This window comes from Danio aesculapii, chromosome 1 (genome assembly GCF_903798145.1).
Source record: "Danio aesculapii chromosome 1, fDanAes4.1, whole genome shotgun sequence".
Taxonomy (NCBI): Eukaryota; Metazoa; Chordata; class Actinopteri; order Cypriniformes; family Danionidae; genus Danio; species Danio aesculapii.
This window is the reverse complement of record NC_079435.1, coordinates 15,026,834-15,037,091: the sequence shown is the minus strand read 5'-3', so window position 1 is coordinate 15,037,091 and position 10,258 is coordinate 15,026,834. Positions and strand designations below refer to the sequence as shown.

The 10,258-nt window shown below is 36.3% G+C and overlaps 1 protein-coding gene across 3 annotated transcripts in view; it reads left to right on the top strand.

Moving 5' to 3' along the window:
• Positions 1 to 4,705: 4,705 nt before the first annotated feature.
• Positions 4,706 to 10,258, top strand: part of arhgef7b (Rho guanine nucleotide exchange factor (GEF) 7b) — a 52,938-nt gene continuing 47,385 nt past the window's right edge. The window contains exons 1-2 of one of the 3 annotated variants that reach the window (XM_056456659.1): positions 4,706 to 5,087; positions 7,946 to 8,026. In XM_056456659.1, the coding sequence (XP_056312634.1) occupies positions 4,923 to 5,087; positions 7,946 to 8,026 (246 nt within the window). In that variant the 5' untranslated portion in view covers positions 4,706 to 4,922. Of the gene's footprint in view, positions 5,088 to 7,840; positions 7,854 to 7,945; positions 8,027 to 10,258 lie in introns of those variants that run through there. The other 2 variants (XM_056456657.1, XM_056456658.1) reach the window with 2 other exon arrangements.

Below are 10,258 nucleotides of genomic sequence, written 5' to 3'. Positions count from 1 at the left end.
CACGCTGACTGACTTTTTGAAGTTTTGGTTTTGCAGATTTCTGTCTGTCTATCTATTTATCCTTCTGTCTGTCTATCTATCTGTTTGTTTGTCTATCCATCTGTCTATTCATTTATCTATCTGTCGGTCTATCGGTCTGTATTTTTTGATCGAATCTATCTTTCCATCTATTTGTTTATTTGTCTGTCTGTCTCTATTTATGTCCATCTATCTATCTGTCTCTGTCTATCCAATTTTTCTATCTGTGTCTGTCTATCCAATCTATCCATCTAAATATCTATTCATCGATCTATCTGTCTGTCTATATCTATCAATCTATTTATTCTTCTGTCTGTCTATTTGTCTATCCATTATCTGTCTGTCTATCTCCATCTATTTGTCTATCTGTCTGTCCATTAATTATCTATCCATCTGTCTGTCTATCGATCTGTATTTATCGATCTAATCTATCTTTCCTTCTATTTATCTGTCTGTCTATTTATCTGTCCATCAATCTATCCGTCTGATCTACCTGTCTATTCATCGGTCTATCGATCTGTATTTATCTAATCTATCTGTCCATCTATCTATTTACCCATCTGTTTATCCATCTATCTATCATATGTGTGTCTGTCTATCTGTCTCAGTCCATCAATCTGTCCATCTGTCTGTCTATCGATCTGTCTAGTTATTCATCTATCAATCAATTATCTGTCCATGTCTATCATATGTCTATCTGTCTGTCCATCAATCGATCTATCTGTCTATTCATTTATCTATGTCTGTATTTATCTCTCTGTCAATCTATGTATATCTGTCTATATCCATCGATCTGTCTATGTCTATGTATATCCATCTATCTGTCTGTCTATCCATCAATCTGTCTGTCTGTGTATATCCATCTATAGCTATCTTTGTCTAGTTGTCTATCCATCTATTTATCTGTCTGTCTATCCATTGAACTATCCATCTGTCTCTCTATTTAAATCGTTTTTTCTATCTTTATATCCATCTATCGCTGGACAGATAGTGATAGGAAGATATACAGACAGAAAAACATAGAGAGAGATAGACAGATGGTTCATAGACGGATATATCAATCTATCAGTCTGTGTATCCGTCTAGCTATCTATCTGTCAATCTGTCTGTCTTTCTGTCTGTCTATGCGTTGATCTATGTATATCCGTCTAAAGCTGTCTATCCATCTATAAATCCATCTATCTCTGTTTGTCCATCAATCTATCCGTCTGTCTATCGATCTGTATTTATCGATGTAATCTATCTTTCCATCTGTCTGTTTGTCTATTTATCTGTCCATTTGTCTATCTGTCTTCGATCTATTTGTCTGTTTGTCTACCTGTCTATTTATTCATTGATCTGTCTGTCTGTCTATGGGTCTGTATTTATATATCTGTCCATCGATCTATTTATACATCTGTTGTGATTGATGGACAGAGATAGACAGACAGACACACGTCTGTCTGTCTATCTTTCTGTCCATCAATCTATCCATCTGTTTGTCTATCTATCTGTCTATTTATTCATCTATCTATCCATGTCTATCCATCTATCTATCATCTATCTGTCCATCAATCTATCCGTCTGTCTATTTGTCTGTCTATCCATCTATCGATCTGTCTGTTCATCAATCTATGTCTGTATTTATCTATCTAATCTATCTCTCTGTCAATCTATGTATATCTGTCTATATCTATCTATGTATATATCCATCTATAGCCATCTGTCTATCTGTCAATCTATCTATCCATCGATCTGTGTCTATGTTTATCCATCTTTGTCTAGTCGTCTATCCATCTATCTGTCTCTCTATCTATATCTGTCTTTCTGTCTGTATATCCATCTATAGCTATCTGTCTTATCTATCTATCAATCTATCTATCCGTCTATAGCAGGGGTCACCAATCTCGCTCCTGGAGGGCCGGTGTCCCTCCAGGGTTTAGCTCCAACTTGCCCCAACACACCTGCCTGGGTGTTTCAAGTATACCTAGTAAGACGTTGACTAGCTTGTTCAGGTGTGTTTGATTAGGGTTGGAGGTAAAATCTGCAGGACACCAGCCCTTCAGGAACAAGTTTGGTGACCCCTGGTCTATAGCTATCTATATGTCTATTTGTTTTTCTCTATCTATCCTTCAATCTGTCTGTTTTTGCGTTGATCTATGTAAATCTGTCTAAAGCTGTCTATCCATCTATCTATATATATCTATGTACATCCATCCATCCATCCATCCATCCATCTATCTAAAATGTTTGACTGAAAATGCCGGTATCCATCATTTATTTTAGTGTTTCCCAACCCTGTTCCTGAAGGCACACCAACAGTACACATTTTCAACCTCTCCCTAATCAAACACACCTGAATCAACTTATAACATCAGAAGAGACTCCAACACCTGAAGTTAATGGGTCAGAAAAGGGAGACATCCAAAATATGTACTGTTGGTGTGCCTCCAGGAACAGGGTTGGGAAACACTGATTTATTTAATACGCTATTTATTTACCCATGGTCAACGGTAAACACTGAATTAAAAAAAAATGTAAATGTACATTAAAGCATGAAATGAATTATATTCATAAAATCATTTAAAAATGTTTTTCACTTTATATGTAACATTTTAGATGTGTCCATATTTAATAATGTTTTAAAGAATTTGTATACAGATAGACTTACTATTTGATTAGTAAAGTTTGCTTGTGATAGACTAAGAATTTGAAGCAAGATGTCATTAACTAAAATTTTCTTAAAATGCTCTGGTCCTCGGGTAGCCATTCTATTTTTTAAAATGTAGAATAGATTTAATTCTGGTCAGTATTAAACCCTGTCATGCAGAAACTGCTCTCGATATTCAGTCTGAATTGAGATCACATAAAATGCATTCAAAAGACGGCTGCGATGCTTCCAGATAAAGAAAGGGAAACTGTATAGTTCAAGAGTTTAGAACAGAGATTCCCAAACTAAGGCCCATGGGCGAAAGTTGGCCCACCATCCCATCTGAGAGCAGAGGGAGAATGATTAGATTAGATTCAACTTTATTGTCATTACACATGTACAAGTACAAGGCAACGAAATGCAGTTTAGGTCTAACCAGCCGTGCAATAGCAGCACTTGCAGGCAAAAGAGTCAGTGAGGGGCAGAGTTCAAAAGGGAGACAGCTCTGGGGGAAAAGCTGTTCCTCAGTCTGCTGGCTTTTGTCCGAGAGAGCCTGGAGCGCCTGCCGGAAAGCAGGAGAGAAAACAGGGTGTGAGCAGGGTGAGAGGTGTCCCTAAGAATACTGTGTGCTCGGCACAGACAGCGTTTCTTCTGGATGTCCTCTATGGCTGGCAGTGTGGTCCCTGCGATGCGTTGGATAGTTTTCACCACCCACTGCAGTGCCTTACGCTCAGCAACAGAGCAGCTTCCATACCAGACTGTGACACAGTTGGTCAGGATGCTTTCTATTGTGCAGCGGTAGGGGGGTGCTTTAGAGATTGTCATTTCAATTTTAATGCAACCTTTTATTTGTTTGTTTTACTGTTAAACTGAAATTAAATGTTTCGATTTAAATGCTGTAATTTAGACTCAAATGTACAAACTGTCACCCGATGGATAGAGGACAATGCAGAGACTTTGGAGAGCAAATCAAGTCAAAGGCAGATTCTGCTTTACTAGTGTATTCAGCATTGAACTCCACTGTGTAATAAATGTGTTTCTTTATGCTTTTATGGTCATATGTTATAATAAAAAAAAGTTATACTGCATTAGTTAATACACTGTAAAAAGAATCTTGTTTGCCTTACATTTTTAAGCTGAATCAAATAAACCTTGAGTTCACTGAACTTATATTATGTTAAACTGACTTAAAACAGCTTGCGTAACTCATAAAATTAAGTTAGAACACGATTAACTTAGTTTGGTGAGTTACAATGCACTAAAAACATATGTGTCATGACTAATGGATCATAGAATTTTTTACAATGTACGATTTAAAGTCATTCTTAAATATTATGAAATAAATTAGAAAATTACAATTATAAAATTGGTATATTTATCTTCAGCCCACGACTCTCATAAAAATTAAGTTAGAACATGATTAAATTCGTTTAATAGGTTACAATGAACTAAAACATATGCTGTCATGACTAATTGATCACAGAATGTTTTACAGTGTACGATACAAAGTTATTCTTAACTATTATGAAATAAATGAGGACATAACCCATGTAAAATAGTTTGGTATATTTATCTTCAGCCCATGGCTCTCAGTAATATTATATTTTGGGCCCTTCATATGAAAAAGTTTAGGCACCCCTGGATTAGAAATTACAGTTATGAAGAATCAGTGCGCGTGGCATAGAAATCCGGCAGGGGGCGCCAGAGGTTATATTTGAATTTCAATGATATAATATTGGCATCAGGTTTTTTATTTATTAAGTGTAGACTCATTAATTCCTCTTACAACAAAAGTGCTCACATGCATGCCTGTACGACTCAAAAAACATATAATAAAATAATTTCACCTCGGCTATGAACGTGTGTTGTTAAAACATTGGTAGACTCACTATTAAAATGGCTTTTCGTGTGCTGCTTAAATGCCTGATATACATCAATATGCTCGAGTTTAAAGTAATCTGTGACCCAATCCGCTTGAACTTGGTGTCGTGTGGCGGAATAAAAAACAATCGTAGCTTGTTGATTTTGGTTTGACGCGAGCTGACATCCTGCCAGATGAAAGAAGAGGAGAGAAACCGGACCTGCCAGAAAACCCTAAACAAATCGTCATCCCGAACATCCAGGGAAAAGGAGGGATCAGAGCCCGAGCTCCAGATATACTATCCTCCTCATCCTGATTCCTGCGGCGGACGGACACACGGGAGATCTGTCATTTCACACACACAAACATTCGGCTTTGCTTATGGATTAATCGCTTTTTAACGCATATGAGGTCATGAATTCGGCTGAACAGACCATCACATGGTTAATAACCCTGGGTGTCCTGGAATCACCCAAAAAGACACTATCGGACCCCGAAGGCTTTTTGCAGGCATCCCTTAGAGATGGAGTGGTTTTGTGTAAACTGCTGGAACGGCTGCGACCCGGTTCCGTTCACACGGTAAGCTGTTGACGGTTGGAGTCTTCGTGTTAAGAGTTAATAAATGACACACAATTACACAAAGCAGCAGATGTTTTGTCGGTCAGGCACATTATGATGACCATTGTATTAGTCTCCGCGCGCGTTTTGTGTTCCCTTCACGCGCGCACACGTTTAACGTTAGCACTGGTCACTAGCTACTAGCATGCTGTTTTTCTGTAGTTTATATATTTTAAATGACATTATGTTAACAGTCGAGTGAAAGAGTGTGGCATATATAAAGAAAATCTACTATAATAGGCAGTGAATGAAGTAAGAGTGGCATTTTAATAATCGGGAAGGAAAACACACGTCATTTACTGTAATTAAAGATATGTGGTGGTAAATATATCGACGGAAATTAATCTTGGGATTCGTCAATGTGTGAGTTGACCGCCATTGAATGTGTGTTGAGAGAGAAGGGGAAACGGCAATGTCCGGTTTGTGAACGAATTGTTCTTTTGAGTCGGATCTTTTGAGTGAATCGTTTAAGCACCTGTCTTAGTGATTCATTCACAAACATAAGCAACACATATTTCTCTATTTCATATTTTTTAAAAGATTAAATCCCCTTCCCCCCCACAGTTTTATTTTTTTTGGATACAGATCATGTTGTACAAAGCATTACACAACAACAACAACATTAATGGACTAAATCTTGACTGCACAAATTTGAATTGAAAACTGAAACACCGGTCAATCAAAATCAATACCTTTAGAAGAGCAGATATGATTAATTTGCAGTGTTGGGTAGGTCACATACAAACTGTAGTCTACTACTGATTCTAAATGACATAAAAGTTGTAGTTTGAATTAGCATAGCTATAGATTACACATACCTGGAGTACTTTTAGATTACTTTTGACCTGATTTGTTATCGCGTGGTTTTGAACCACATTGATATGAAAATACTGAAAGAAAGAAGATTCAGTTCTTTGTTATAAGAAACACAAAATGCATAAATTGACTGTTGGCTGGCCTGTGATTTGATTTTCCAAAAAACTGGAAGTGGATTCAAAGTGAGTAAGTGTTGTCACGATATTGAAATTTATAACTTCGATACGATACCTTGAAAAATATTGATATTTGATACCATTTTCGATACCCTGGGGAACTAATTACACAACATTAAAAGTATTCAAATGAAGTAAAATGCAGAAAAAAACAAACTAAACCATATAATGCTTATTGACCTTATTCTTAATCTACGAGTGGCCGCAGCCAATGGAATCTTTTTGGCTCGAGACTTCCGGTCTCATTCACTTCCATTAATTTTTAGACATTAAAAACAGCTTGTTCTGCTGCTTGAAGTTGCAAACTCATTCATTTTCTAAAAGCAAGACTGGATCATTTGAAATATTTTAGTATCAATATTTATTGATATCCGTGTTCGTGTGGGTTTCCTCCGGGTGCTCCGGTTTCCCCCACAGTCCAAAGACATGTGCTATAGGTGAATAAACTAAATTGGCCATAGTGTGTGTGGATGTTTTCCAGTGATAGGTTGCAGCTGGAAGGGCATCCACTGTGTAAAACATATGCTGGATAAGTTGTCAGTTCATTCCGCTGTGGTGACCTCTGATGAATAAAGGAACTAAGCCGAAAAGAAAATAAATGAATGAAGGAAAATTGGCCATAGTGTATGTGTGTGAATGTGTGTGTATGGGTGTTTCCCAGTACTGGGTTGCAGCTGAAAAGGCATCCGCTGTGTAAAACATATGCTGGATAAGTTGGCGGTTCATTCCGCTGTGGCGACCTCTCTTGGATAAAGGAAAATGAATGAGTTTATCGATATATCGATATTTTTGACAATACTAAGTCGACTACATGAACAAAAAAAACGCTGACCGCCTTTTTTCCCCTGGTATCACATTTATTTTTAACCAACGTCACCTAGTTTAGTATACTATAATATATAATGTAAGGGCGTCACAGTGGTGCAGTGGGTAGCACGATCGCCTCACAGCAAGAAGGTCGCTGGTTCAAGCCTCGGCTGGGTCGGTTGGTGTTTCCGTGTGGAGTTTGCATGTTCTCCCTGTGTTCGTTTGAGTTTCCTCCGGATGCTTCGGTTTCGGTTAGGTGAATTGGGTAAGCTAAAATTCCATAGTGTATGTGTGTGAATAAGTGTGTATGGATGTTTCCCAGTCATGGGCTGCAGCTGGAAGGGCATCCGCTGCGTGAAACATGCTGGATAAGTTGGCAGTTCATTCCGCTGTGGCGACCCCTGATTAATAAAGGGACTAAGCCGAAAAGAAAATGAATATATATATAATGTATCATATACACTTGCTATGATATAATTAAAAATGCGGATGTATTCCATTAATAATTCATATATATTTTATCGATCGTAGCAGCCAGTCTCGACAGCGTAGAATGTATTTAGTGTATACACAATAACATTTGAAGCTGATATGATCGCAGTGATGTAATCGTATGGCTTTAAAAAGTCTCTGCTGCCCTTAAAGCCTTCGATAAAATATTGGAGAGCACTCAAATCAGCTGTCCGGCTCCGTTGTTGGACGGTCTGTATAGTATATAAACAACATCAGCCCATCATGAAGATATTAGACTTTGCTCCGACAGGTCAGATTTGCCTGTGCCAACATGCCCCTCTAGCTGAACTCAAGCGCGAGCTATTAGCGTACGTCATTTCCGCTATTCCTTCGCCAACTTCCCTGAGAAGAATAAGTGGTTTTTGCAGGAACGGGGCGATGACCTGTGATAAAAACAAATGGCGTATTCGCAGAAGTTTGTGTTTATATTTTGACAAATCTGCTTAAACGTTTTTTTTGTGCACGACAGAGGAATTATCTGTTCGCTTTATTATTGTTTTTTTTTAGATATACCAGGACCCGAGGAAGGACGAGTGCTTAAGTAATATCAGAGAGTTTCTGAAAGGCTGTGCATTATATCACATTGAGGTGAGTGCTGCATTATGCTTTATTTAGTCCTTCGATTCCTCTGCATGCTTAATTGTAGTTCGGATCAATGATTCAGCGACTTGTTTGTTTGGTGTGAAGCAAATCAGGTCGCCAGACTGAGTCTCAGTTGGAGTTGGGAACACACTAATCCTGTGTGCTTTGGGGGTTTTGTCAGTAATAATAATGGCATTTAGTGTTCTTGATACATTTTGACTTCACTTTGTTAACTTGATATTTCATTATTTATATTTTCTTTGATATTTTTTCTGCAGAGCTGTAGTAATGCCATGTTTGCATAAGTAATCCCAAACATTGAGGCAAAGTTGGTTTCATATTCACACATTCAGGCTTGCTCTGTATATATTATATAGTAATATCATTTCAGAAAAGTATTCTTTGCAAATTTAAAATAGGGAAATCATATTAGCAGCAAATGACTATCAAAGTACAACGTTCACAGTAAATTAAACCATTCTAATGTTGTTTTGAGGTGATACTAACAGGTTATTTCAGACCAAATGTTCAAAGCACCATGGTAAACAATATACAGTAGGGAGCATGTCACAAATTGTCACTGAACGAATGCGCAAATATAAAACCGACTTTCTCAATATTCCAAACTTTGTATTTAAACACAGTTGTGAAAGTCAAGATGAAGATATATTTGTTTTAAAATAGTCATCAATAAATACTTTATTTAAGAGCGTCTTGATCTGCATTTAGAAAAAAATAAAAATAAATAAATCACTGCACTGTTTTTTTATTATGTAAATATATCTTTATTTATTTATTTTTAAATACTTTTATTGTTTCAGAAAAATGTGATACATGCTGTAATAGTAACGAAATACCAACCAAAGAACACTCACTCCATCCCCACAGAACCATAAAAATATATACACATGCAAAAATAAATACATTATAAAAGTTATAAAATAATAATAGATAAATAATAAAAACTATATATATATATATATATATATATATATATATATATATATATATATATATATATATATATATATATATATATATATATATATATATATATATATATATAAATAAAATACTAAAAAGGGCAATTTCGTAAAAAAACATTAAGACAATGACAGTTCAACACATATACATTTCAATGAAAGTGAAAAATATATTAAAAGTCATAAGAAACACAATACACGTGTTAATACAGTCAACTATCATTAAGCACTTACACAGTATGATCAGAACAGTCAGTCTATTCTCATCTAAAAAAATGACTGAGGGGGTCCCAAATCTTGTAAAATGTGCGCATTTGTTGTTTGATTAAGTTGGTCTTTCCATTCCTAAACAAGAAGACATTTCCTTAATCCAGTGTCCCGCTACACTCTTGAGTTCAACTGGTAAGGTTGGGACTTCTGTGAAATAATAAATGCCAATACTTATGGCTTATTAATAAACTCTCATTTGCATGTATATAGAATAAACCAGAATGTGGACTTTAATGTGAAAACCGACAGCATTTAGCTCATCACTGTTTATTTACTATTATATTTTTCTTTTAAAATGTATTTCTTTCACAATGCACAGTTTATAACAGATAATCTTGATTTTATGTTAATACATTTTAATATCTTTACATATCTTAACAGATGAAGCTGTCTGATAATGTTTTACATTTTACAATAATATAAATAGCCAAGCTGCTACGATGTGCTGTATAGTGTGTATTTCTTTAAGCAAGTGCACATGCACATACTTCTATAGAGTTTTCAGTGTTTCAGGATCTGAGTGATCCTAAACTCTTTCTGTTCAGTAATTTTCAGGGTGTAGGCAATTGTTAATGGGCGTTGCACATGACAGCCCTCAATGCCAGGTAAAATTTATGCTCTAATCGTCCAGACTTGTTTCTCAAGATAAGAGGATTGCTCATGAAAATTGTTGTGCATTGTATTTAAACAGCTTTTACACTGTTGATATTCTACAGCAGTGCATATGTTTGTAAACAAAGTGTTTTGGCAGCTCGTTCCCCACGCAAATCTAATTATTGCTGGTGTAAAGTTTAATCAAATCCTTCACCCACACACTGTTTTTGTTGTAGTTGGAGCCAATGTTACTATTAAAACTATTTTTATGGGTGGATGTTGGTTTCAGATTCAGCTCTGCCCATTTTCCCGCAGATATGCATATGTCTGTCTGTGCAGACGGTTTCATGTTGTTTCTTGAAAAAGCATGCGATGCAGCGCACAATATGTG